General features: G+C 57.1%; 9 protein-coding genes across 9 annotated transcripts; 2 read left to right on the forward strand and 7 right to left on the reverse strand.

Moving 5' to 3' along the window:
* Window positions 1-331: 331 nt before the first annotated feature.
* On the reverse strand, window positions 332-1,309 carry COL26b_009364 (uncharacterized protein; the record flags this gene model as incomplete). Its single annotated transcript, XM_053182095.1, has 2 exons — window positions 332-644; window positions 705-1,309. The coding sequence occupies 2 exons, from the start codon at window positions 1,307-1,309 to the stop codon at window positions 332-334; spliced, it is 918 nt and encodes a 305-aa protein (XP_053033990.1).
* Window positions 1,310-2,586: 1,277 nt separating this feature from the next.
* DBP3 (RNA-dependent ATPase) lies at window positions 2,587-4,494 on the forward strand (the record flags this gene model as incomplete). The annotated part of the gene is made up of 3 exons (XM_053182096.1): window positions 2,587-4,116; window positions 4,170-4,282; window positions 4,338-4,494. 3 exons carry the CDS (start codon window positions 2,587-2,589, stop codon window positions 4,492-4,494), a joined length of 1,800 nt encoding a protein of 599 aa, XP_053033991.1.
* A 65-nt stretch (window positions 4,495-4,559) lies between these two features.
* On the reverse strand, window positions 4,560-6,287 carry COL26b_009366 (uncharacterized protein; the record flags this gene model as incomplete). The annotated part of the gene is made up of 2 exons (XM_053182097.1): window positions 4,560-4,629; window positions 4,687-6,287. The coding sequence occupies 2 exons, from the start codon at window positions 6,285-6,287 to the stop codon at window positions 4,560-4,562; spliced, it is 1,671 nt and encodes a 556-aa protein (XP_053033992.1).
* A 3,074-nt stretch (window positions 6,288-9,361) lies between these two features.
* COL26b_009367 (uncharacterized protein) lies at window positions 9,362-11,238 on the forward strand (the record flags this gene model as incomplete). The annotated part of the gene is made up of 3 exons (XM_053182098.1): window positions 9,362-10,915; window positions 11,041-11,080; window positions 11,126-11,238. 3 exons carry the CDS (start codon window positions 9,362-9,364, stop codon window positions 11,236-11,238), a joined length of 1,707 nt encoding a protein of 568 aa, XP_053033993.1.
* Window positions 11,239-12,240: 1,002 nt separating this feature from the next.
* Window positions 12,241-14,079, reverse strand: COL26b_009368 (uncharacterized protein; the record flags this gene model as incomplete). The annotated part of the gene is made up of 2 exons (XM_053182099.1): window positions 12,241-13,893; window positions 13,948-14,079. 2 exons carry the CDS (start codon window positions 14,077-14,079, stop codon window positions 12,241-12,243), a joined length of 1,785 nt encoding a protein of 594 aa, XP_053033994.1.
* A 2,942-nt stretch (window positions 14,080-17,021) lies between these two features.
* COL26b_009369 (uncharacterized protein) lies at window positions 17,022-18,579 on the reverse strand (the record flags this gene model as incomplete). Its single annotated transcript, XM_053182100.1, has 2 exons — window positions 17,022-17,039; window positions 17,152-18,579. The coding sequence occupies 2 exons, from the start codon at window positions 18,577-18,579 to the stop codon at window positions 17,022-17,024; spliced, it is 1,446 nt and encodes a 481-aa protein (XP_053033995.1).
* A 429-nt stretch (window positions 18,580-19,008) lies between these two features.
* On the reverse strand, window positions 19,009-19,299 carry COL26b_009370 (uncharacterized protein; the record flags this gene model as incomplete). Its single annotated transcript, XM_053182101.1, has 1 exon — window positions 19,009-19,299. One exon carries the CDS (start codon window positions 19,297-19,299, stop codon window positions 19,009-19,011), a length of 291 nt encoding a protein of 96 aa, XP_053033996.1.
* A 910-nt stretch (window positions 19,300-20,209) lies between these two features.
* On the reverse strand, window positions 20,210-21,869 carry COL26b_009371 (uncharacterized protein; the record flags this gene model as incomplete). Its single annotated transcript, XM_053182102.1, has 2 exons — window positions 20,210-21,679; window positions 21,744-21,869. The coding sequence occupies 2 exons, from the start codon at window positions 21,867-21,869 to the stop codon at window positions 20,210-20,212; spliced, it is 1,596 nt and encodes a 531-aa protein (XP_053033997.1).
* Window positions 21,870-25,677: 3,808 nt separating this feature from the next.
* On the reverse strand, window positions 25,678-27,371 carry COL26b_009372 (uncharacterized protein; the record flags this gene model as incomplete). Its single annotated transcript, XM_053182103.1, has 2 exons — window positions 25,678-27,098; window positions 27,155-27,371. 2 exons carry the CDS (start codon window positions 27,369-27,371, stop codon window positions 25,678-25,680), a joined length of 1,638 nt encoding a protein of 545 aa, XP_053033998.1.
* Between the last annotated feature and the right edge of the window lie 358 nt (window positions 27,372-27,729).

The raw sequence follows: 27,729 nt of genomic DNA on the forward strand, positions 1-27,729 counted from the left end.
GCCAGGACTTTCCATTGGTATTATCCGTGGATGTCTTCTTGGTTGGAACAACGCTCAGCTTGAAGGCCTGAATAGTTTAGTCATATATAATCAAAACTCGACATCGAACTGCCGTAGACATTGACGTCTCGTGGGTCTGGTAGCAATTGCAATGCGCATCGTTGTTCTTCTTTGCCTCATGCTCACCGGCTACTTTCATACTGGTACGGCCATTTCTCCTGCATGTACCTGGCTCTCTAATGCATAGGAATGAGGAGAGTTCACAAGTACGTTGGTTGCCGCAATATCAAATACTCATATCGTAAAAGCTCAGATACAACACATGCTACTCCTAACGTGGATGAACAGGAGGTGGCGGCGGTAACCCACCCTGTGACTCCGTCATGTCACTACTCGACTCGCCATCACTGTCTTCTTCGGAGGAATCCGAGCTTTCGTTAGCCCCCGCAAAGTGCAGGAACAGTATGCGCACCAGAAATCCAGCGCTGATGAAGAGAGGAAGCATTTGGACGACGTCGGAAATGTTGTTTACATCTTGGATGTGGTTCCATGAGATGGTCAGCTCAACGGCAGCGGTGAGAGTGGCCGCGACGGCAATATTGCTCAAAGTCTTGGTCTCCTTGACTAACATGACGTGCACCGCTCTGCAGAATCGGCATTAGGATTGACTGACATTATCATAATGTGGCTGGGAGTTGACTCACCTGATCCTACGCTTCTTGCGCCTCTGCCGCCAGAACGGTATCTTCCAACCCATCTTGAGCAGCAAGACGACGACACAAACCAGCAGGATGGCAAAGCAGAGAATCGCGTTGAAGGCGACGAATGCCTTGTTACCAAGCTTGACGCAACTGAAGAAGAAGCCGCACTGAGACGAGGAGCACGGATTCTCCGGAACGAACGAGCACCAGAACCAGATGCCCAGCGCTGTCAACGCCAGGAGCAACGTGAAGCTGAGACCCTTGAAGGCCGGGCTTGGATCCTCCTTGGCCCATCGGAAGGGGTTCCAGTATGGGTTGAAGCACGTCAACGCTTTCCATATATACAATGGAACCAGGAAGAAGTAGATGCCCATCGCTAGGAGAAAGACGATATAGACATCAGCTGGCTGTAGTGTGGTCACGGTGACTTTGACAATCAGCCCGAAGAAGGCGGCCGCGGAAAACAGGAGGCCAATGAGTCTGATGTCGGGCAGGTCGGCGACCTCGAGGTATTCTACAATGATTGCGCCGAACCATTGGATGTAGAATGCGACTCGAAGGCCGAGCCCGTACAGGTCAGGCCTCCCCTGTACCTGACAGCTATCCATAGAGCCGCGGAGTGTGGTTTTGTTTTGAAGAAATGACGGCTGCAACGGCTACTGACGCCCATCTCGGGGGAAGGCTACTATTTCTACCTCATCTCGAAGCTGTTCTATTCCCCCCACCCCCGTGGGGCGCCGCGTTGTCGCCATCGAGGTGCAACGTGGGACGCTATCAGAAGAGGACACAACAAGGGTGAACGCCGCACCGTCAGCCGTGTGACATGGGCATCGCAGGGTGATGCGCTGCCGCGATCATCTCCCCATGCAGCACGAGAACCAGACTCATTGGCAGGACGGGACAGGGTTGAAGTACGAATATAGGCTGGGTATGGAAATCCCTCGAAGAACTGCAGACGGTGGCTAGCTCCCGTTGCAAGGGTTGGGCCGCCTTGCTGACGCCCTGGGGACTATTGGCTGACATGGCGGCCTCGATGCCCGCGGCCGCCTACCTGATACCTGTACGCGAGCGCTGTGGTGTGCCGAATCTTGTGCAGTTCGCAGATACGCACAAGAAGTTCGCCTGCATATTTCACAACGTCGGTGTCTCTGATGGTTCCTTTTTCCTGGACGTTGATAGTCCCAGTTTCGTGGTAACGGAAATGGACAGTTGACGGCCCGCTCCTGTTGGGCAGGTTTCGCTCAAGTTACCCGAGCGCAGCTCCAGAGGCACGACGGAAGATATCCCATTCGACGGCGCCGGTGGTTTGAGCCAACGACGGCCTCCCTCAGTGCTTTAAACCAAGTCTCGGCTGGGATTAGCACGCACCCGTCCGACTTTTGGGGGGGGGGGGGGGGGCTGCATGCGGCCTCAGAGGCAGAGAGACGGGCAGCAAGGCCCAACAGGGAGTATCGTAACAAGCGAGTGACAGCTGGCAGTGAGGGGAAGGGCACATGGAGTGGAATCCGCGCGGAAGTGGGAGAGGTGGGGAGGGTGAGTGAAGAACACTGAAGTCCGGGGCCGATCGAGGAAGGTGGAAAACACCGAGTGGGTCTTCAGCTCCGATTCTGGCCGGGGCTCGGTGAGCGGGGAAGCATGGGCCACAACGGGATTAGCGTGACGAGCGGGCCTGGACCCTTGGCCGCTGCTTATCGGCTGCCAATCTTATCGCCATATCGATAAGCAATTTTTTTTTTTCCCTTCGTCTGTCTCTGCGACCATCCGATCGCACTTGCACTCGCCCCTCAGCCACCCGCCCTTTCGACTCGAGCTCACCGTCTTCGGGGATATTTTCAGCGTCGCAAGTCAATTCCCACAGCGACCGAGCCCAGAATCGATCGCGACAATGGCCGCCACAAAGCACTCTCTCGCCGACAGCGAGGTCGAGCAGATCCCCAGCAAGAAGCAGAAAGTCAAGGACCTCCCTGCCGCTGGCGATGTTGACAGCGACGAGGCCGCCGAGTTGAAGAAGCAGAAGAAGAAGGAAAAGAAGGAGAAGAAGGAGCGCAAGAAGGAAAAGGAGGAGAAGAAAAAAAACAAGGAGAAGAAGGAGAAGCGCAGCAAGGACGAGGCCGAGGAAGCTTCTGAGGAAGCCCCCGCTGCTGTCGAGGACAAGATAGACGTCGATGAGGACGACAAGGCCGAGAAGAAGAGGCAAAAGAAGGAGAAGAAGGAAAAGAAGAAGAAGGACAAGAAGGACAAGGAGGCTGAGAGCGGTGCTACCAGCGCAAAGGCTGCCGAGCCTGTTGCTGCCGGAGCAGAGTACGCGCAGGCCGCTGCCCTGTCTGCTCTCCCCCAGTCCGACATTGACGCCTTCATGACCGCCGAGACCATCACCGTCACGGACCCGACAGACAAGACCAGCCACCTGCGCCCCATCCTCCAGTTCTCTTACCTCCCGCAAACTCCGCTTATCCAGAAGAACCCCTTCTCCTCGTACAAGACGCCTACCCCCATCCAGGCCGCTTCCTGGCCCTTCACCCTCTCCCGCCGCGACGTCATCGGTGTCGCAGAGACTGGCTCCGGAAAGACCATGGCCTTCGCCCTGCCCCTTGTCGAGGCTATCTCTAAGGTCAAGAAGCGCGGCATCAAGGCCGTCGTCGTGTCCCCGACACGTGAGCTGGCCATGCAGACCCAGGAGCAGCTCGAGCACGTTTCGTCTCTCCTTGGCCTCAAGTGCGTGTGCATCTACGGCGGTGCCTCCAAGGATGACCAGCGCGCCCTTCTGAACCGTGGCGCCGACGTCATCGTGGCGACCCCGGGTCGTCTCAAGGACTTCATGGCCGACGGCACCATCGAGCTCAAGGACACGCGCTTCGCCGTCCTCGACGAGGCCGACCGCATGCTCGACAAGGGTTTCGAGGAGGACATCAAGGGCATCCTCGGTGCCATGCCCCCCCGTGAGGAGCGCCAGACCGTCATGTTCACGGCGACGTGGCCCGCGTCCGTCCGCAAGCTCGCCGAGTCCTTCATGGTTGACCCCATCAAGATCACCATCGGCTCCAGCGGCAAGGAGACTGCCAGCGGTGCCGTCGAGCTGCAGGCCAACACGCGCATCACCCAGCGCGTCGAGGTTGTCGACCCCAGGGCCAAGGAGCAGAGGCTGCTTCAGCTGCTCAAGCAGCACCAGCAGGGCGACAAGAAGAACGACCGCATTCTCGTCTTCTGCCTGTACAAGAAGGAAGCGACGCGCGTCGAGACTTTCCTGCAGCAGCGTGGCATCCGCGTCGGCGGCATCCACGGAGATCTGCGCCAGGAGCAGCGCACACGCAGTCTGGAGGCTTTCAAGGCGGGCACGACGCCCGTCCTGGTTGCCACTGACGTTGCCGCCCGTGGTTTGGATATTCCCGAGGTGAAGCTTGTCATCAACGTGACCGTAAGTCTCAATTCGTGCCGTCGATGCACAGCAGTTGGCTGACCATTTTCTAGTTCCCTCTGACAATCGAGGACTACGTCCACAGAATCGGACGTACCGGTCGTGCTGGCAAGACCGGCGAGGCTATCACCCTCTTCACGCAGCAGGACAAGGCGCACTCTGGATCGTAAGTTGCTGGAAGATTTGACGATACTCAAGACAATTGCTTACACATGACCTAGTTTGATCAACATTCTCAAGGGCGCCAACCAGCCCGTGCCCGAAGAACTGTTCAAGTTCGGCACGACGGTTAAGAAGAAGGCCCACGACACCTACGGCGCCTTCTTCAAGGACGTTGACATGACGAAGAAGGCCACCAAGATTGTGTTTGACGATTAAATTACCAGCCTGTCCAGGCAACTGTCTGATTTCATTTTCTTTTCTATATCTAATTGGTGTCTAAGCTAAGAAGCAGCCTTTGGTCTGCGGGCCGAGTTGTAGCACTGCATGAGAAACCGCCGTTCCGCAAAGAGGCTAGATGGATGTTAGAATACCAGAGTCAAAGAGTCAGGGAAGATGATGGCAACTTACATCAAAAGGGCGACGGGGACAGAGGCCACGCCAATGGCGACCAGGTGCTTGAACGACGTGGAGGCCCCCGAGGAAACGACGCCGGCCACCTTTCGGATGAGGTGCGGCGCAGATAAACAGACGATAGAGGTGACGGCGTTTGGCTGCAATGTAAAAAGTTCGAATGGTGTTTCAAGACCTTTAAAGTACGATTTGATGAATGCGATGCTCCAAACGATGCGACAAAGCATGTTGATGCAGTTGGCAAAGACGAGACCTGAAGCACCAAGGTCCATGACGCGCATGAAGATGAAGGCCGCGGAGCCAAAGGCTACAGAAAAGGCGCCCATCCAGACTGACTGCCTGTGCACCTGTGCTTCTGTCGCCACCGATGCCACGAATGCTTCGGCCACGCCGTTGATGGCAAGCAGAGGGATGTAGTAGCAGTATACTGCCAGCACGTCTCCAGCGCCCTCGCTGGCCCAGCGCTTGCCAGCTACGAGGGACAGCAGGGGCGGGGCAGCTACCGGGCCAATGCTCACAATGACAGCTGAGAGGAGGACGTAGAATCTGAGCAGGGTGTGGAGATGTTGGCTGGCCGTGTTTGCGGTCTCCTTGGAGGGCTTGCTGGTCTTTGTGTCTTGCGACAACAGGAGGCGGCTAAAGTAGCTGCGGCTGCTCTCTTCGATTGGCTGAAAGACGAGGCGGGCGAGCAGGCCTCCGTAATTGTTGGCCAGGGCATACACGCCTTGTGACTTGGGAGAGGAGAGGATGGAAACCAGGAAAGTGTCGCCCTGGGTGAGGACGTGCTTGACGATGCTCTGGGCCATCATGCTGGACGCCAGGCTGACGGTTGGCCGGTAGAAGTAAGAGGCGACGTATTCTTGACTGGGGCCCAGGCTCTTTGGGAGGAGGGAGAAGCCGTCTGTGCTTGATAGACGAGCGCCGGACCAGAGGAAGACGAGCAGAAGACTGGCGCCGTAGGACAGCTGTCCGGCGGCGAAGGGGAGAACGCCAAACTCGATGCCGGCTCGCGACGCCCACGCGGCGGTGCCAAAGGTGACGATGCACCGCAGGAAGGTTGCGATGGACTCTGAGGTGGCGCGTGTGCCGAACTGCAGCCTGGTCTGCATGAGAACGAAGCAGGGCTCGGAGAGGAGCTCGAGCACGGCGGCGACGGCGTAGAGGCGGAGGGCGAGCAGGAAATTGGGAGTGTTGCGGGTCAGCTCATCGGCGGACGAGAGGTAGAGCCATCCAAGGCCGACGGTGACGAGACAGCCCAGCAGGACGGCGAGGTAGCCTAGATTGATGACGGCCTGGCTTTCACGGCCGACGCGGGCCTTCGGGTCGTCATCGCGCTTGCTGGAGCCGGGGCGGGTTTCCTGGCGTTGGACGGCGACACGCAGACTCTCGCGGGCGAAGAAGAGGACGGAGAGGTAGTAGACCTCCAGCTGTGTCGAGACGCCAAGGAGCTGGGCGGTCAGGAAGCGCAGGAGCAGCTGGTTGGCGATGAAGGTGACTGCGCGGGAGCCGATCTGGAGGATGATGAGGAGGGAGGCGCCGCGGACGACGGTTTTGCTGGCGTCTGCCGGTGCCGGCGGCGTCTTTTCTGAGGACGACATTGCGCACCCAGCGATGGATTGGGCCGAATCCGCGGGTATGTGGTGTCTGTGGCGTGAGATCGGAAGGGCGGAAGAAATGATGTTGAGTGACGGGTTTGAGGCAACCGTGTTCGGACCCGGTTGACGGAGGTCAGAGGCTTGACGTCGGGATTGTCATTAAGATGATCTAAAAGTGGCTCGGCCGAGATCCACAGCGGTGTACCTCACACACTGAGAGTACCTGCCCGCCCTGTGCCCGCTGTCAGGCACCGAATTTACAGTGGATGCACACCGAGATGCAGCGGATCGGCCCACTGAATCTCGATGCGTGTTGCCGGGCCGGCTGCAACCAACCCGTCGCCGCGGGTGTCAAAGGTGAGGGGCCGCCGCCGACTGATACTACCTTCTTCTCGCCGAGCATCAGCTTCAGCGTAGTCGAATCGGCCGATGCGGCCAGGTGCTACCGTTCTAGAACTGACGGGTCCTATTGGCAGGTTTGGGGTAAAAGCCTTACCGATAGCTGAAGGCCAGTCATGTCTGAGAATAAGGTACACAACGGTGGAATCGCGACAAGATTCCTTCACATGGAAGAGTTCCTCTATGGTAGATGACGGGGGAATTCTTCTACGCGCCATTGTTTTGAGCAGTCGCGGTCGCGTGCAGTAAGCTTTTGACTCGGGAATGGGATAGAAAAACTTGGTCGCGGGGATAGCCCGATCTGAGTCAATGTGCGCCGATTCAGAACTCCTGTCAGATGGACGTGGGCTAGCGCGATGAACCTTGTAGATTGACGGCGGTCACGGCCATCGTTATCTGCAAATTTGCGTCATGGTCACCGAGTTTTCACTTGTTCGTTGAGTCGAGATGTTGTTGGTCTGGAGCGACTGCCAGGAAGTGAGGTGGCTGGTGGTGGTGTAAAGGTGAGGTGGCCGTCGCCATGCGGCCACGAGATGAGTGGCTGCCAGCTCCTGTCACAAGACACCACTGACGAACCTGAGGGAACCTAAGCTCAGGCAGGTAGTCTGTCGTCATTTTGGCAGACATGATGAGTCTCATTCGTTGGCAATGGCTGGCTGGCCTCGTGGGGTGGCAGTTTGTGGTTTCTGTACCTACTACCCCATATGCCAGTGGTGCCTTATCTCATGTACTTTTCTCAGTGAGGTAGGTAGGTAGATACATTGAAGACAACATCTCACCTCTGAGCCAGACAGCAGTGACTTGTGAACGTGAAGCGGCAGAGCGGGCACTGGAGGTGGGGTTCGTTGACTTGTTCCTGGGGGACGTGGGCGGGATGACAACTCTCATGTGTGGTGTTCCTGGATTGGTGGAGACCTTGGGTACGTGGGTACGCCGAAAGAACGCCAAGTGGGGACCACCAAAAGACGCCATCCCAGTTTGGATCAGCGTGGGAAGGGCGAGCCTGCCTGTGCCTGCCTGTGTTTGGCTTGACGCGAACGTTTCTTTCCTTCTCTGGAGGGCGCCATGTGCGCTGCTGGGCTGGGCTGCTGCACTGCGCTGCGCCGTCCCGTCTCAGCTATTTCCGGCTTCAGGTTCTTTTTTTTTCTTTTTTTTTTTTTTCTTGGGTAGCTCTCCCGTCTTCCATCTCGTTTTTCTTAGGGTCGTCATTCCCATCTTCCATTCCATCCCGTCTGTCCTGACTGACTCCTGCGAGGCCCCTGCGCGCCTTTGCCCTCCACTGTCTCAATCTCTCAATCTCACCATCGCATCCTCTGTTCCTGTTCCAGTCGGGTTCCTGACCGGGACCCCTTCCACCTCCCTCCACCCTCCCGTCGTCTGCTGGGTCGGACGAACACCTGCTCGATACCTCACTGCCGCCTTTGTATCTTGTTTCTTCAGCATCATTACCTCGCCTACGAATACGGATACATACCTACGACAATACCTACAACACACTGCTACCTGGCAGACACCCCGCTTCGTTATCGGATCCGACCTCGCAGCCTTTGCCGTTGAAATCTTTTTCTTTTCTCGCGCTGCCTCTCTCTTATTTGATGAGACTCATTTCGGCTCGGACCACATGCTCTCAAAAGAAACTGCAGTCGACCCCCGCCGGCCTGGGTCATCCCCTGTCCATACCGCGCCTAGCAGACCATCGAGAGCCACACTGCTCCAGTAAAGGCACAATCGCCCGCCAAAGACACAACCGCACACAGAGGGCCTCCCAGTCACTCCCAGTCACGCCCACTTCGCGATAACACGCACAACGGCGGATCCTCCTACTCACCACGCCTTGGCACTCGCATTAGGTGCTCACCGCGCCGCCTCGTCTCTTCTCTCCCAATCGCGTCGACCCCCAATACAAGTACGCCCAAGCTACGGAGACTGTACACCTACACGCACACGCACACACACAACAACCACAATTCGACATAAAATCATTCCTCCCTCTCTCGCGCACAATCCCGCCGGGTCTCACTCTCATCACCGACTCATCTCGTCGACCCCAGCCCGAGTCGCTACGGCTGCGGTACCGAAAACCCTCGTTTATTCAACCCCCACCTGCTCGTGATCCCCATCGGCAGCACCCCGTCCACGGTTCAAAGTGCCCGCGTCCGTGCTGCCCTCGTCTCAGCTCAGCATGCTGCCCGCCGTAGAGACGTCTTCTCTGCCGCGATAACAATGGCAGAGTCCACCGATGACGCCCCATCTCGCGACGCCGACGCCATGGCAGACTTCGTCCCAACTTCCACGGCTCGCCCCGACAATGGCCCAAAGCTTCGCTGCTGCTGCGGCCGCAACGATTGCGCCTTTCTCAAACACAGCTGCACCCTCCTAGAAACCGTCGAAAAAGATGTCCATACCGCCGCTAAGCTGGGCAAGGTGCGTTGTCTCTGCCCTATTCCCTCACCCTTCTTTTTTTCTCCCCCGCCCAACTCAAAGTCAAGAACATTCCAGCCTCTGCTCCAGCTCTGTTCGTCCCGTGTCCTATCTCGATGCATTCCAAGACCTCATTTCCTGTGATTCATATCAAGAAGATGGGGCCCTGTGCTCGTTTCAGTCCGCAAACTTTGCTCTCCAGCTCCACGCTTGACATCGCCAATTGCATTTTTTCGGAACCACCGCTCATGTCGACAATGTCGCTGACCTTTTCACTCCAGGCCCTGCTTGCCCGCCACGAGGCATACATGGCCGATGCGGAACGAGACCGCCTGTCATTAACAAGCCGAATCGAACAGTTGGAGAACGATAAGCTGGAGCTTCAGGCCGAGAACACGAGAACCGTCGAGGAGAATCGAACCTTGCTCGACCAGCTCGAGATGCTGAACAATACCGTCCAAGATTCCGACATCCGGATCCAGACCCTGGAGGCCACCCTGCTATCTTCCCACCAGGCCGTCCGTCGCCTTGAGGGCGCAGCAGCCCGGGCTGCTGAGATGGAACGGCATATCGCCCTCCTCGAGCAGGAGCAGCTGCGCTTGCAGAACACCCTCATCACCTCCGAATCTGAAGCCCGCTCTGCCATGCAGCGATGGAGGAAAGCCGAGAGGGGAATCTCCGATCTTCAAGAGCAGCTGGAGCGCATGGAACAGGAAGCCAAGGAGGAAAGAGAACGCCACACGGAGGTTCTGGGCCGCATGGAGCGTCAACGAGAGATGGAAAAGGAGCTGAATGCCGCCGCTGGACGTCTTAAGGGAGCCGCCGCAGCCAAGTCACTCAACACCGGGAAAGGCGGCACAAATGTGGTGTCCCATTTCGTGCGCGATCTGCTTCAGGATAACGCAAACCTGCAGTTGGGCATGGCGGAACTGCGGCAAATGCTGGTCAACTCCAACGACGAAATCCAGGCTTTGCGGGACCAGTTGATGTGCCACCAGCCTATTCACGAGGACGACACAAGCGCCGTGTCTACTTTGCGTGCAGAGCTTCCCCTGGAACCCGCCGAGGTGACCCAAAACATCTCCCAGGAGTTGCATATTCATCACCACTACCATGTGGCCGAAAAGAACAAGTCGAAGAAGAAGCGTCACAGCTTGAACCCAGGACTCTTTTCGCCTACGAGCGTTTCAAGATCCTCTACGCCTCCTCCGGCGTGGCGCCCTCCACCCTCAACACCGGCCATGGCCTCCCACTCTCACAAGGCCTCCACCTCGACAGTCTCCATGGGACCATCTAACAGATGGTCCGTTTTCTCGGAACAACCGTCAGAGTTCGCACCTTCGTCCGTCCCAAGCTCCCCGCAGTCAAATCCGCGACTGTCCATGTTTGACAGGCCAATCCTGGATATGGATATCCCCACGTCTCCAACCACAAGTCTGGACCCGACTTCACCAACATGGAAGTCATCTCACAACAAGCGCCCATCGGAAGCGTCCATGCGAAGCTTCTCCGTGCCTAGTAGGCTTTTAAGCGTGGCATCCCCCGCTGCACCTGCGGCGCCAGCGCTTCACGTCACGCAGCACATATCGACAACGATTGAGGAGGAAAGAGAAGAGAACGGCACAGAGGAGCTTCCGGATCTCACTTCAGCCAGTGAAGAGGTCACGGAGACTGACACGGAGACGATGGAGACGGAGACGGAAAGGTCGTTCTCGAAATACGAGGAGCTACCCCGGCAGCGTCTGCATCGTGCAGTCTCTCATGAGTCGATCATGTCTCTATCTGGAGGACTTGACATTCACACGCTGAAGGTACGACCGAGTCAAATGACCCTGCGGCCTTTAGGCGGGGCAGATGCCGTCTTCACTGGCGTTACCGCACGGTCTACCATCTCTCGCGGAAGCGACAAACGAAGTGACGTTATGTTGCGCGACAGCCTCGCAGGGTTGCCCATGCCGAGAATGGTGTCAACGCCCGTACGTGGCACATCGCCATCTAGCCCCGGATCGCAGCATTCTCAGTACTCGAGCGGTCTTGGGAGATGGGTCAGCTGGCGGCCGTGGAGCGGCGGAGGTTCCGTTCCCCCACGGGCAACCACTCCAACAACCACCCCGCCTACGCCTACGCCGCCTAAACGGAGTGGCAAGGAGAAAGAAAAAGAGAGAGACCTTCGCCGTGCACCAGGCATCAACCAGCCCGGGGCGATACCTGGGTTTCAGGAGTACTTGGCGGCTCACCAGCGCCGCGGGCCCCCAAGCAAGGTGTCTCCTGATCTTGTTGATATCGACGCGCTGCGAGAAGGACTCGAAGAGTGATTGGCGAGTCTTGGATTGCCTGCATGAGGCATTTTGGTCCCTTTGTTTTGCATTCGGCGTTACTGGACATATTCAAGGATAGGAGCTGGAGATACCCTACTGCTTAGACGAGTTTGCATTCATTTCGCCCCTAGTCTACACATTTCCTTTGTCACCCCCGCCCGTATCATATCCTATCTATTCAGGGCATCAAGATGGATGAATCCAACAGAAGAACCACGAGCATATACTTACAGATAGCAACCCGCATTGAAGCACGATGCATACTCTAAACATAATTCTAGTCACATCCTAAAGCCTTTGATTTGTTCGCGACTGATGTCTGGCGAGAATGAAAGAGGGGAATAAGGAGGCTGTGAAGACAAGTGTGTCGTCAGTGATAGGGACATTGAAGGGGTAAGCCCACACTCAGCTAGATGCCAGCCTCCCTTATAACAAGAACAAGGTAGCCGGGCAGAGGTCCAGACTGGAGATAACTCGGGTTTGGGTTGAGTTTTGGCCAATGCCAGACCTGCCACCGTGAAGGAGTAAAGTGACTCCAGTCCGTTTCGGTGAGCGTTGCCCATACACTGCCACTCAAGCATCATTCTCGAATTCGGACGATAGTAGTTTCAACGGACGTCTTTCATTAATCGCTGTCTCCTAGAAAATTAGGGGTCGTGGGAGAAAGCCTCTCGTCATACCCAATATTCTCATCATGAAGACGGTCTATTATTCATCATCATCAAGGTATCATAACATAAAAAGACATCATCGTCGTTAAAGGCCCAACACCATAACTGATCCAAATCACATGCCCAAACGTCGATTTCCATCCACATTCAGTTCATACCCGAGGTCGAAGGCGCATGGATGCCATGGAAGCCCAGGCCCACGGCAAAGTCGCACTCGGCCCGGCCGAGCTCCGTCATCGTCGTGGCGTCCAGGCAGAGGAGGTAGCTCGTTTGCGTCGTGCCGTCCAACACGACGCTGAGGATGACGCCGTCGTCCTCAGCCGACGCCTCGCCGTTGCTCGAAGGCCGAGGCACGAAGATGGGCTCGCCGGGCGTGTGGGCGTGCGGGCACTCCCACATGAGCGCCTCACGCGTGTCGGCGTCCGTCTTGACGATGGTGTCGAGGAGGGTGCTGAGGCCGCGGTCCGAGAGGCTGTAGACGTAGCGGTGGCGGCGGGTGAGGTAGGCCGGGTTAATCGTCGGCAGCTCGCCGGCGTGCGGGGCGGGGACGGACAGAACCAGCTCGGGCTCCGTGGGTGGTGCTGCCGTCTTGGTATGGGTGTCGTTTGGTATCCTGAACCTGTACCGCCGGAGACTCGCGTATCCGTTCTGCATCCGATCGCCTGCCGTCCAGAACTTGTTGGCGGCGTCGTTCCTGTTGAGCAGGACATCGTAGTACAGGTTCTGGAGGATGTTGAGGTTCTGGTAGTAGGCCGCTTCGCAAAACACATCGACCCCTGATCCGTCATCTGCCGCTTCCTCAAATGCATTGGTGGAGTGGAAGAAGAAACCGGCCGGGGTCTCGAAGGTGGCGACAACGCCCTTGTTGTGGAGGCGGTCGACAAAGTACCACCGGCACCGCTTGCTGGCGTCGAATGGCTCGATGGAGTCGAGGATGTTGCGCTCCCAAGGAACTTTGAGGCCGTTGTAGCCGAGATGCGTCACGGGGATGCAGAGCACGACGAAGCTCTTGGAGAGGAAGAAGCTGTGGATGTAGGCGGGCTTCCCCTCGGCCTCGGAGATTGATGCTAGGATCTCTGTCTTGCCGGTCGCGGCGCTGACACGGAAGATGCGGTACGTGGCCAGCCTGCCGAAGGCAAGGTTGAAGTTGAACATGTCGCCCGTCTCAGGGTCTCGCTGGGCGTGAGCGCACGACATGGGGCCCGTCAGGTCCGGGTGAAGCTTGGTTTGCCGCGCGGTGCCCACAGGCTCTAGGGTTTCTGCGTTAATCTCGAGGAGGGGGTTCGCGTCGGTGGAAAGCCAGATACTGCGGACGCCGTTGCGGTGCCCCGGGCCGGCGGGACCCTGATCGGTGGCTCCAGGGGTGGTGGGGGTCAAGCCGGGGACGTTTGCGTTGACGGCGACGCAGATGTTGGGCGCGGTGCCCCGGGAAAAGACACTCATGATCTTGCCAAACATGCCCACACATGGGTCGCGCCGCTGGCCAAAGGTGAAGCGATTCTGAGGGCCCAACGCCTGGATATCTTGGACCAGCTGGTCGCACTGCCGTCTCGAGGAGTACATCACGCGAGTCGGGCTGCTGCCCTGCCGGCTGTCGTCGTCTTCTCGGGGAACGATGTCGAACTTGTGCGTGTGCGCGAGGCCGTCGAACCAGTGGGAGATGTAGTACGTCCCCTTGGGCGTGTCCTCGATCTTGCAGCTACCTGGTCCCGTGCGGTAGAGGGCGCCGGCTGCCCATGCGGGAATCTCGCCTTGGATACTGAGCTCGATAGGGCCGCGCTCTTCGGTCAACCCGTCAAACTGGGTTCGGTCAGACAGAGACATATAGGGTCAGGGGTTGCGAGCTGTTCTTACACCGGCTTCGTTGGGCCATTCATCGTACGCGCCTCTGATCCGGTTGTCGCGGAACGCTTGGAGATCCGTTTCCTCGTCCTTGGCAGTGCGACGTGATGTTATCGCCGACAGTCTGGTAAAGGTCGCGGCCATTTTGGGGTTGGTTTTCTGAGATGAGGTGTCTTGTGGCTCAGAGAAAGTCGAGTCCTGGAGATTGTTTTGTGAGCGAGGTGTCGATGAGGGCAAATTGAAATGTTCACATGTAAAAATCGACTAGGGTTCTTTGGTTGGTAAGGAAATCAGTCGCCTTACTCTGACAAGACTTGAGCGGGGTGAACGGATCCTCATTTGGACTGAGCTCAGGGCGATGTTCTAGGCTTAGGGTATTGATGTAAGCTGAGTGTGGTGGGATGTGTGGTGAGAAAAGGTTCTCGTGAAGTTAATCGTCGTGTGAGATGATGTGAGTGAGGTGTGGGATGAGCGTGGTGAAGAGGTCACTGCGTGCAGCAAACGAAACACATGTAAAAGCAACCAGCGTCAACGAAGGGGGGAAAAGAAACAAGTGGTAGTCGATCGAAAACCACTAGCGGCTTGGGTCCCAAGATTTTAGAAGTGACGGTGTTGACGCGAATCCGAGAGCTTGGTCGAGGCTTAGAATGGAAGGGGAAGGGAAGGATGTGGAAGATGGGATCCTTAAGTACAAGCGCACAAAGGATTGTTGGACTTTTTGTTCGTTGTGACAACGGATGCGCTTACCAGAAAACGGTATTGCTAGACCTAAGCGAGTCGCAGCTGATGGGAGAGAGAGTGTCTGAGTGTGTGTTTGTGTGTGTCTAGGAGAGCCATGCAACTAACACGCTAGCCGGGAGCGAGTGCGAGAAGCTATCGTCGCAGGAGACGAGAGCGCGCCGAGGCGCAATCGATATCTGTGGGGTGAAGGTGGATGGATATCCTACACCGTCGGAATACGGACGTAGCAGCAGGTTCGGCTCAGTCGCTTTGATCGATGTGACCGGGGACGTGGAGGGTGGGAGGCAGATGGATGGGCGGCTGGATTGGTGGTGGGCCGGGGGAAAACCGAGAAGCAGTTTGACCCGAACTACCGGTCGGATGGGCGAGCAGGTGGTGGTGAGTGTGAGACGAGGAAACCAAGAATCTCAGATCCGATCAAACGAAACGACCGGGAAAAAGCAAGGTGGTGGTGGATGTGCGCCGTTTTTCGATGCGTCCGGGATGGTACGGCCGTAGCTACGGACGAGAAAGATGCCAAGTCCGTGTACCGCGGAGACGAGAAGCGTCTACCATGCGGGTCTATTGCCGAATCAGGACAGCTTCTGGACGAGGCCACGGTCGATGCTGCAAGCCATCAGAATGAGAAGCGGTTCAAGTGATTGGGTGTGCGTGTGATTTGGCGGGTGGTGGGTGTACAAGAGTGCGTGTGAGGATGTGTGTGATGGTGGTACAAGCGGCGGGAGTGGTGATGGCGCTATTGCGGGCGCGAGACGATAAATGTCTAACAAATGGACATTTATTCGGTTGGGTAAAGTAGAAGGAATGGCATGTGTCAGTTAGGATGGGGGCCAGCGTCGTTGGACGTCAAACCGTCATCATAAGAGCGGGCGGTTCAAACGGGATGCGGTGACGGTGACGGCGCCGAGGGTTCCGCCGTAAGCCATGGACTCGTCATCGACGTGCCCATGAGAAACATGCGATGAACCATTGGGAGCAAGGTCACCCAACTGCCAAGGAACACACGAAAGATTATTTTGACAGGTAAGCCGTGTCGAACGAGGCATCCTTCAACTTCACATCACCGGGTACGGTCGATGCAACGTTGGGAGCTGCCGCACTCGCATCCGGAGCATGTCAGATGAGTTTGTTCCTTCCTTTTTACCCAGTAAGTATCTATGAAGAAGGTGAATGAATGTCCGTTTGCTGCTGCTTCGTGGATGCAATGCAATTGAATCGTTCCATCCTTAAGCGAGCGAACGAATCCACTCAGTCGGGTCGAGCGTCTCCACTACGAGCCCCGCACTTGCATCCCTGCGGGCACAAACGAACCAATGGCGGACAGCTTCGATCATCCGGCCAATCCCAGAGCTCGGCAGCCGAAGCCAAGACGCGCTTGGGGGCAAGGGGGATCCACATGGGAGAAGCTCTGGCCACCGCCTCAGTTCAGCTCAGTGGCACAGTGGGTGTTCACAGTGTTCTTTCTGACTTGAGGAAGCAGGCACTTTCTGCACCGGATGTTCTTCCTCTGGCTTGGTATTGAGCGCCACCACATACCCGGACGGCCATGACCGAATCACAACCTAATGCTTCCGCCATATCACCATGCTCACCATGCTTGTCTTTCCAGCGTTGCAGCCGGAGATCTAAGAGATGCATTATCATCCAGGGGCTGAGACCATGCATATCCTACCTTTCGGCAACCTGCTTGGATTCCGCATCTTCACTTCAACCGCCCAAGCGAGGAGAGTCTTCTCGCCAACCTCTCCCGTCAAGGACAAATCACCAACATCACCAACATCCTCGCGGTCTCGCCGAGGGCAGTGGTCGCACAGGAAGGCAGGCACCAAACACAGTCATCAAAATCATGCTCGGACGACTTGTTGATTCCTTTCGTGGCCTCCATACGGCCGACAAGCCTTTCCGAATCACCAGGCCCTTCGGCTTGCTGCAGACGCAGATTCAAACCTTCGCTCTGGCGTCAATCACCCCCTGTCGATATGGCTTTCCCGACGCGGCTCGCTTCCGCACTGCGCCGCCTCACCAACCTTGTGGCCGTCAATGTCTCCGACCTTGTGCTCCCTATCCGAGTCGACACCTCTCGAGGCGCGACATTGATCCCGTCGCCGACGCAAGGGGCTTACGAATACGCCCGCTACAGAAGCGACACACGTGTGCAGAACATGACATTTCCAGAAAGATGATGTTTGGGAATATCTAAAATAACAGCCTGCAAACGCCAAACCAAACCAAGCCAAACACAGCAAACACTCATTGCCGGCGGACGAGCGACAATAGAGAGGTAGGCAGGCCCCATGCCGCCCCGCGCGTCATCAACGGTCCCAAAAACCCCTCCATCATCCGGATCACTCCGTCCGGAGGCTCTGCCCGGCACATCGGACACGTCGGTCTCAAGTCTGGATCGTTCGCCTCCGTCACCCACGTCCGGAACAAGCAGCTCCTTCCAAAGATGTGCCCGCAATGTTTGATCCGGACAGGCTGCTCTCCGCGGTCCAACACGGTCCATCCCGCCGTGCTCGCACCAAAGATCCGTAGTTGCACGTTGGGGTCGTCGTCCCACTTGAGCCGCCGAATCTGGTTCGAGATGTTGGACAGGTTGGACAAGTTGCTCTCCTGGGCACTGAGTCGCCGTCTCGGCCGGAGACGGGGTCGCTCAGCTGCCGTTGGACTGGACACCGCCGGCGGGACTTCCTTCTCCGAGCGGCGCTCCCAGTAATCCGCATGGCAAATCACGCACTCCTCTTGGACGCCGTTGTTCCTAACGAGGGCCTGGAGCTCGGCGTCCGTCACGTCCTCGACGGACTGCTGAAAAACGAGACGCTTCGCCGTGTAGTTCCGTATCTCCCGTGCCCACACCTCGCGCTTCCCTGTGAAAAACGCCATCGCCTCCCAGATGAGCTCCTCAAACCCGGTGCCGGTTCCGTACCCGGCTACATTCGCGTCGCTAGGCGGAAACGACACTGCGTTGGCCAGCTTCTCGAGCGCAACGACGCCCGACGACCGACGCCACTGCGGCGTCTGGATGATGCGCGCGAGCTTTTCCACGACAATACAAAACCGCGCCATGGAGAAGCCGTTGTCATATACCGCAATCTGGCACATGAATTGGACGAGGCCCTTGCGCCGGTATGCCTTGGATTCCATCAGCGTGTGTGCGTCGGTCCACTTCGCCCCGTTCGCCGCCGCGCTCTCGAGTAGTTCGTCGTTGACGGTCTTGAACGCCTTGCCGACGATCTCGTCAATCGTCGCCCGTCTCCGCATAACAGCCTCCGTAGAGAAGAAGGGCTGTCGGGCGATGCCGTCAGTGAAGTAGACATTGCTGCCCGTACACTCCGCGGCAAGATTCCGGTGAATCTCGGCAAAGATCTGCCGCGCGAACTCGCTCTGTACCTGCGCGTTCGCCTCGAAGCGCGCGGCCGCCTGGTCGGTAAAGTGCCTCCGGGCGGCAGCGGCGGGGTTGTACAAGTACGCGAGCGGCCCGGCGGCCTCGCAGTGACACCGGGAGGGCCGATGGGCGTTTTCCTTGCAGCGGCGCTCGAGGAAAAAGGTTGGATAGAGCTCGGTAATGCGCTTGATGGAGGACATGTCGCTCTGGCTGAAGTGGCGGGCCCAGTCCCAGGCGAAGACGGCGTTGGCGAGGCCTTCGATGTAGTTGTTGGCCCAGACGTTGTCCATGGCCATGTCGCGATCCCAGGCGTCCCCCTGGGGCCTCTGGCTGGGGACCTCGGGAGGCTCGCCGGAGCAGCCGGGGCACATCTGGGTGTACTCGCTGGTGCGGTACTCCCAGTGGGCGTCGGGACAGGGGAAGTGGTTGGAGCAGAGGATGTTGCTCTTGATGAAGTGGCGCTTGGGGACGCCGTCCCTCGAGGGGCACTCGAAGAATTGGACGTGGCGGATACACATGGTCGAGACGGGTAGTTTACAGAGGTCTTTGGACGCGGAAACAATCGGGCAACAGTGCCATCGCGAGGAGTCTTATGTCTTAAACACGTAGGCTTCTTTGTTTTTGGGCCAAGGAGAAGCAGGAAACCTGAATGGTTTCTATATTTGTATGCACTTCAATGTTGGGCGGTCAGTCTCATTATTCTGGAAATGAGCATTCATTGCAGCTTTCAATGAAAGCTTTGTCTAGACGTCGAATTAAACAATAGGCCCATCATCCCTTGCCGCTGCTCGACCGGAGCCGGCGCAGACGCCAACCTGAGAACAAAGAAGCCGTTGCGGATGAGGCTTTTGCGCTACTCTTGACTTGGAGCAAGTGGGATGCTTCTCGCCCAGGCATGTTTGCTCACCAGATCCTTCATCCCTAGCGGGCTGTCTGCATCTGGTCACTCAAGAAGATGTCTCGTTATCCTTCAGTTTGTCGATGGTATCCCACGACTCGACCGAGGCTCGGGGTCCTATAGAACCCTGAGAGCTTGCCTCGTGTTGGGTCTGCGAACTGCTTTTCGTCTTCGTGTAGGCCGTAGGCAGAGGATACTGAGACGTCGTCGACGACATGGCGGGGTAAGATTCGGGCATGGTGAAGAACGACTTGACGGCGCTCGAGACGGAAGTGGACGACGGCTTCTGGTCCTTGGGCGGGACGTGGTAGGTGTTGGGGATCGGGTGACGGGAGGCCATTGTGTCGCTGAGTGCGATGAATGAATGCAGTATAATATAGTCTAAACGGCCTGGGATGAGATCTTTTGGATTGATATGCCACTGACCAAGGGTGGTTTGGCCGCCTTATATAGACCTTTCAAACCCAGGTGATCAATCGCCGAACCTTGATACCGCGACTCACCGGCGCGAAGTCCCGAAAACTGACGCTCTTTGAGAAACGTCTTCCGCATCTTGTGACACGGATTACCCAATCTTCGCCCGTCGCTCAACCACAAGCCCCAGGGAGAACACAGACGGGCGCTGCGGCATGCACGATAAGGCCCGCCGGCTCGTCGCGTGGGTGCATAGCCGCTGGCAACTCCCGGCAAAAGCGCGGACGCATGTGCGAGTGTCATCCGGCGATAAGCCGATGTTTCGACGTCTTTGGAGGTGAGAGTGGGATGTGAGTTCGGCCGTGCTGACCGGGGTTGTGGAGGCGGGAGTCCCGAGTGGACGACGGGAGACGCAGCCGGTGTGGCAGAACTTCGCATCATTGTCGGGCGGCGAATGGGAAGGGCCATCCACTGCCGGGCCGGGAGACGCAACACGAGCTAGTAAACTTTGGGAAGCCCCTTCGGTCAGCGTGTTGCTTGGGAATGGCCGGCTTTATCGGACAAGGGCTAGAGTCTTTCGGACATTTGATACACCTAGGAAGATAAACCAACTGCACTCATCAAATACATCTACTCATGTATTGATCTCAACACCATCGCCTCATCGTCGATCACAGCAGCAGGACAGCACCTCAGGTTGATTCAGTAAATCTTGAATAATATTGGCAGAAAAATCTTTGGTATCTCGAAATGGTACATGCATTAACACATCTCTTCATATCCCCCCGGGGATCCAATTACAAACGCCCTTCATGCAGATGATTCGACGCCACATCTTAAGCGCCGACGGTCTTCTCGTGGTGAGTGATGTCACCATCGCTGTTGGGAACAGCCTTGTTGCCCTCAGCGCCACTGCGCTCGAGGAAGGTGGTGGACGGGCGCCAGCCAACAGACTTGCTGGCAACGCTGACCTCGTTGTAGAGCTCCTCGACCTCCTCGAGAGAGAGACCCTTGGTCTCGTAGATGAAGAAGTAGACGAAGGCGATGCAGAGGAAGCAGGCGGCGAACCAGACAAAGAAGATCTTGGACTGGAGGTTGGCATAGCCGTCGCCGTAGTTGACAAGGTAGGGGGTGGAGTAGGCAATAGCCCAGTTGAGGAGCCAGTTGGTGGCAGTGGAGAGCGAGAGGGACTTGGCACGGGTCTTGAGGCCGAAGATCTCGCCGTTGACGACCCAGGCAAGGGGACCCCAGGTAGAGGCGAAGAAGAAGATGTAGATGCACACGAATGCAATGGCGGCCTTCTGGGCGGGGAGGTTGAGGACGATGATGTTGCCGGCGTCGTCCTGGCTGGTAGTCAAAGTTCCGAGCATGGCAACAAGGAACTGCGAGATACACATGCCGATGGCGCCCCACAGGAGAAGAGGACGGCGACCCCAGCGGTCAACAGCGTACATGCCAGGAATGGTGGAAGCGACGTTGATGGAGGAGGTGATCATGCCGATGACGAAACCGTTGGAGAATCCAGAGTTCTGGAAGTATTGAGTGCCGTAGTAGAAGATGAAGTTGATACCCGTGAGCTGCTGGAGGGCCTGGAGGGCCATGCCGGTGAACTGACGCTTCAGGACAGGGGGCTTGAAGCAGTCAAGGTAGCTGGCAGAGCCGACGCTGCTCTCAAAGTCGTGGTTGGCCTTGATCTCGGCAAGCTCGTCGGCGATGGCCGGATCGGTCTCAGGGAGGCGGCGAAGTCTGGACAGGGCGTTGGCGGCGCGCTCCATGCGGCCCTTTCTGATAAGGAAGCGGGGGGTCTCGGGAAGCACCAGCATGCCGGCGAAGAGGATGATGGACCAGGCGAACTGAACAGCGATGGGGATGCGGTAAGAACCAGTGTCCTGGCGAAGGTGGGTGGCATTGTTCACGATGGCAGCCAACAGCAGACCGATTGTGATGGCCCACTGGTAAGCACCGACAATGGCACCACGAATCCACTTGGGAGCAGTCTCGGACTGGTAGAGAGGAACCAAAGCAGAGATCAGACCGACACCGAAACCGGCGAAGAAACGACCGGCAAGGAAGACGGGGATGTCAACGGCAATGGTCTGGAGGACAACACCAAGGTTGAAAACCCAGGTGGAGGCAGCAAGACCCATGCGACGTCCAATGGTATCGGCGAGGAAGGGAGAAGCGAGAGCGCCGAAGAAGGTGCCGGCAGAGAGGATGGAGACGATGGCGGACTCTTGGTCGGGAGAAACATCGAGGTTGCCCTTGGTGTTAACGTAACCGGTGCTGAACAGACGTTGCCAGTAAGACTAAAGAAGCAGATGGTCAGTTTGAGCCGTTCGCATGTGTCGGGGCCAGCAGAGGAATACACACCATCTCAAGGATGCCGTTGATAGTACCGGTGTCATATCCGAACAACAGACCACCGAAGGCGACGAAGAAGCCGATGAGAATGGCGGGCCAGGCCTTGCCCGGCTCGCCAGCTGGCTTGATACCCATGATGGGCTAGGTTGTTGATGAAGCTGGAGGTTTGAGGTCGGAGGAGGGAGAAGGAGTGTGAGACGTCCAGAAAGCGAGACTGGATCGAAGGGACGTTGGGCAGCTGAAGGCTTGAACACGAAGACGAGACAGAAGGGGGAGCGTCTGGGGAAGAGATGGGAGGAAACGTCGATATATAAAGTTCCCCAGAGTGTGTGGCACAACGCGGAGCTCCCACACTCTGGTTCCCCAACCTTGCGGTACGAATACCTTACAGGCTTACCTAGACGGCGCAACAGTCGCAGGTGTCACGTAGCGTGCAGGGCCACCATGATGGCCGGCCGATGGATAGGTAGGGACGCGGTGGTGGTTCATGGGCGTGTTCCATGGTCCATGGTTCATGGTCCATGGATCATGGATGGCAGGACTGCGCGACGGTGCGTGGAGTTGAGGCAAATGATGTGGGGAGCGGATGGGAAAGACCATACGATGGGTAGGGCCGATGGACGATCACGAGGAGGAAGGAGATGCAGCGAGGTACTCACGAGAAGCAGGCGCGGTACTTGGGGCGGCGCACAGAGGTTGCAGACGCGGCAGGTACTGCGTCGAGGCCCTTCCAGACACGGCGGGTTGCCCGAGTCGTGGAACACTCCACGAGTGTCCCTCCTTCTGCTGCGGGTTGGTTCCCATGGGTGCCCCTCCTCCCCCGACAAGAAACCCCATCCGGGGCAGGGATCAGGGGGTGACCGCTCCTAGCTCTATTCGTGGTCGTGCCTACCCAAGGAAAAAAAGAAAGAAAGAGGGTGTGCAGGATGAGGGGGAGGAGGAAGAAGAGTCTGGGGTAGGGTAGGTGCTCTGCCGGGTGTGTACCTACCTACCTTACCTAGGCAAGATAGGTACTTGCTGTCGCGCAAAACGAGGTGTCACCTTCTAGGTCTACCTGAATAGCACTGAGAGGTATCTCCCCTTCTTCTTCTTCTTGAGGTGAAGTAAGAAGAGACGCGCGCTGGCGGCAGGTGGCGTCTAAGGCCGCGGAGAGTCGAGGTGAGCTGCAGACGGTGCCAAGCCGCCATGGGCATGGCACATGAGCCAGATTGCCCAGCGTGGTGATCTCAACTTGGCACTGATCAGCACACAGGACCAAGACCATAGGCGATGCTTATTCTGTCATCTCGCCGGCATCCGTCTAAAAATTCTCATTCGTGATGACGATGCACAATTAACAGCCGGAATTGAATGGCCGGGATGCCTACGTGAAACTTCAGTTGGCAGTCAATACTCTACGGTGGGCGCAGAGGGGCCCAGCAGGTGATGCAAAACTTTTTTTTGGGGGTCGTCTACCCCGAACCCCACGACTCAGTTTCCCAGCTCAATGGCAAGGTTTTCTGGAGAATGGGGGGAGAATATGGAGAGGACGTGGGAACTGGGGAATTTGAAGAATCGAAACTGCATGGGGAAAGCAAGGAACACAAGCAGGAAAAACAACAACTGTCAACGGTACATCTGTGATTGTACACTACTGCGTAGTAAGGTAGTGTACAGAGAGGCCGTCGCAAAGGTGGGGTCGGCCCACGCACGGCATGGCCGCCAACGCCAACCTTGAATTGAATGAATGATGGATGATCTGACTGACTGGATCCATTGCTGCCAGCTTCAACAACAAGCAACGCTAAAACAATGCCATTCAGTGCCAGCACGCCGTTGAGAACACCACCATCTGACACCCCCAAACCCCGTCTCATCGACCAGTCAAAGGTAGACGCCGTCTCTTTCCTTCCACTTACAGCCAAGGCAAGATGTACTTGGGCACAATGTCTCTTCCTTCCCAACTTTCGTCCACCCCTCGTGAGTCGTGGCACGTAAGGAAGCCGCTTCTTTCCTCGTCGCCTCCTCCTGAACCAGTCATTTCAAGACAAATGACAAAAAAAAAAAAAAAAAAGAACAAGAGAAGAGTGCACAATTTTCAAAGTCGACACCTTCATGTTCCCGCTCCGCTGACATGGTCCTGGCAACCAACGCCTGGCCTCGGCTCTGCCCCCAGCCCAGGCATCCCCCCAGCTTGCAGCCGCCCGGTTGCTTGTCTCGAAAGATTTGAAGTGGACGCTGTTCGGCCCGTTTCCACGTCGCTGGCCCTCTTTCCCCATCACGTCGCCGCCTCTTATTCGCTCCTGCAGCCCAGCTCGCTTCCAACGCTAATTATTTCGCATCTATTTTTCTCTCCGCTGCTTCGATCAAGATTCTCCATCATCGTGAGCCTCAAACCAACCACTGACCAGTCTCTAACCAAGCTATCCTCCGATTCCGCCCGGCCATGCTCTCGCTGAAATTCTCACAAGGCCGCCGCGCCCTACGAGCGCCATCACCACCAACACCACCAACACCAAACCTCATCGAATGCACCCCATCAGCCAAACTCTAAAACGTCAGCGGCTTCGGTCAAAACGGCCTATCGACCTCTCTGGCTCGCGTCCCTCACACCACCATGGCCCCCGGGTTGCGCCCACCGGTGCCCGCCGCTACCACACCTCCGACCGGCCTTCATGGTGTGCAGTAGCCGCCGTGCTTCGGACTCTCCAGCGCACTAGGCACTTCAACAAACCGCATCACCTGCCTGCCCCCATTGCCCATCAACGGTGCCAACTACCGCCAACACTACTACTGAAGTGCTGTTGATCTCCTACGGGAAAGATCTCATCCATGATCCTGCAACTTGAAAGACGCGAAAAGAAGACAGAGCCGTCCGCACCCTGGACCCTGACTCTCATCCCAGTCTCCTGCGTCTCCATTTCCGGTCCGAATCTCTGCAGCAGTGCAGATCCGCCCCCTGCCCGACTGGATCCATCGTCTTGTCTTTTCTGCTGCTCGCCCACACTCCCGCTCACTTATTCGGCCTTTCCTCGATGCCTTTTCCCCAAGGAGCCCCATCTGCCACTCGCCAAGCTGCTGGCATCATCCCGCCGCTACTCTGTTGAGCCGCACGCGGCTTTTTACACAGACGCGCTTCCATGGTTTCCAGCATAAACGTGATGGATTTTGTTCTATTAGACAAGAAAATTTGTTTCTTCAAGCAGAAAGCTCAACCCCATCCCCAACAAACACTCGTCCGATGACGGTACGATCATGTCCTGATGGCGTATCAAGGCCCTGCAGCAACAACCCCTGAATGAAGCCATTCCAGAATCTTTTTTTGTGTGTTGGACACATACAGATAATGCGCACATATGGCTTCACCTTCATTGCGGGCGCGCTTGCTCGTTTCTCCCCGTCGGTGGTTCCACCATAGGGCCGATGTCTTCCCCATGGTCGCGACGCCGGGCGCGGCGCCTCCCCTGCTCGTAGGGTCGTCGATTCCATTGTAAGACCAACTTGTCACATGTCCAGTATGTCAGAGATCTGGCCCGGGAGCCTGTGGCTCGATGATCTGGGGTTCTACAGACTAGCGCAGCTGCTCAACATCTGGGGAGACTGGAGGCTGGGAAAAAGGAGAAACTCGTTACGACGCCTTCGTACCCCCGCACCCCGCGCCGAACCCGTGACGGCTGCGGCTGCCATGGATTCGTATGACTACGGCTATCCGATACATACCCATGCATCCCTTTTTGGGGGCTGCGTCTACAATAGATTCAGCCTCCAAAAATACTCTCGCGCGCATCTACTAGCCAGTTCGGTCTCTACTCAAGACAGCAGGCCCAGATTTGGTCAGCTTATAGTCTAGGATTACTTAGCCAGGTAAGAGCGATATTATTATTTCCAGTAGGTAACGACGAGTGTAGATATGATGCCGGATTGCGTAAACAAAGCGTCCATTTATTATTCTTCGGCGACTAAACTATGCTTCCAGCGGTCCGATGGTGGTGATATCCAGGCCGTCGGCCAGTTGCTTCTTGGACGGCATCTTACCCAAAGCCATCAACTCAGCCGACTGAACCATGGCGGGATCCTTGCCCATGGACGCCATCGCCACAACCGTGTCGCTTTTGGTGTAATAGGCGACGAAGCTTGACTCCTCGACGCTTCCCTGAATTACAACATCATCCCAACCGCCAATTGTATTGCCGCAGTACCGCAGTTGGGAGCCCAAGGCCGACCAGAAAACGGGGATGAAGCGCGCAGGCTGCACCGCCGCGTTGATGATGTTGCTAGCCACGGTACGGCCGGCGTTCTGGGCGACGTTCCAGTGCTCGATGCGCGTGTATCGTCCATCGCCCCCAGGTCCGTGGTACGGGTATGTGGCAATGTCGCCAATGGCGTAGACGTCCTTCAGCCCAACAACCAAGAAGTTCTCGTCTGTCTTGATGGAACCGTCCTGCTCAAGGCGGATGACCTTGTTCTCCTTGAGGAACTCAGTGGCGGGCGCAACACCAACTCCCAGGATGACCAGGTCAGCCTCCAGTTTGGTGCCGTCCTTGAGGTGAACCGCCCCGACATGGGACGGGTCAGAACCAGAGGGCTCAGCCTTCTCCACGCCGGCGTTCATGTGGAACTTGACGCCGTTCTTCTCAAGGCTCTTCTGGATACCAGCGCCGACCTTCTCTCCGAGAACCCTCTCGAGGGGTACCTTCTCCATGCCAATGACGGTTACATCGTTGTCTTTGGCGGTGGCATTGGCTACCTCCATACCGATGAAGGAGGATCCAACAATGACAATCTTCTTGCCCTTCTCGCCGATGGCCTTGACAATCTTTTGTGTGTCGTGGGCCGTCCTAAGGGTGAAGATGTTGCCGAGGACCTTGAAGCCCTGCAGGGGTAGGTTCCTTGGAGTTCCACCGGTTGCCAGGATAAGCTTGGTGTAGGGCAGCGTCTTGCCGCCGCTTGTGGATACCTTGCGATCGGAGAAGTCGACGTCGGTGACTTCGTCGTCAACCCAGTCAACAGAGCCGCTCTCGAACCAAGCCTTGTCTCTCCATTGCAGGGCGTTGACGTCTGTGAGAAGGGCCTTGGACAACTTGGTACGGTCGATGGGGAGGTATCCCTCGGAGGAGATGATTGTCAATGGACCTTGGTAACCGCCGTTGCGCAGGGCTTCGACAGCTCCCAGGGCGCCTGAGCCGCCACCGACAATGACGACCTTCTCCTCCTGAGTCCCACTGACGACATTGCACTTGAAGTTGGGCTTCCGTCGGCCGCTCTTAATGGCGGATTCTTCGCCGGTAATGTAGACTGCGCCGTCGCGCTCGGTGACGTTGAAGACGGGAATGGAGTCGAGGGCGGGGGCATCCTCGACATCACCGGTTTTGGTGTTGAAGCAGGCTATGAAAACGTCAGCGTGGGCATCGTGCGGGGGTGCAGCTTAGGAGTCAACATACCTCCGTGCCACGGGCAAGTCAATCGACCAGAAGTCGTCAAGACGCCCTTGACGAGAGGAGCACCGAAATGGGTACACTTGGGACCAACGGCCTGGATCTTGCCGCCGGCGTTGACGAGCAGAACCTTGGCTCCTTCGATGCCCTCAACTTCGACCTCTTGCTTGTCACCCGGTCGGAGTGATAGCGAGGAGACGGCCTTCAGCTTGTAGTCGGCCATGTCTTTGACACTTTGGGAGAATGATCTGGTTTGAATTGGCTTGCGGAGGAGGCTGGATATGGTTGATTGACGGTATAGAGGTCTCGGAATACGCATGAGCAGCGTGGGGAGTGAGATCTGGGAGGCGGACTGGGCGAGGGAGCGTGACGTTACGTGCTTGCGATCAGACGATGGTTTCGAGTTCTGGGGCGTTAATTGGGTGGACGAGGGCGAGGGGGTCAATCAGCGAGGTTGTCGACGTCGGATAGTGTAAGCAGTTGGGGTCTTCGAGGGTCGGCGGCACTTGGAGGAGCAGGAGCGGCAGCAGCTCCCAGTGGCCGCAGATAAAGGAGGAGGAGGAGCAGCCGCGCGGGAACCC

Source organism: Colletotrichum chrysophilum (genome assembly GCF_026319265.1).
Source record: "Colletotrichum chrysophilum strain AFK26 chromosome Unknown scaffold_89, whole genome shotgun sequence".
Taxonomy (NCBI): domain Eukaryota; kingdom Fungi; phylum Ascomycota; class Sordariomycetes; order Glomerellales; family Glomerellaceae; genus Colletotrichum; species Colletotrichum chrysophilum.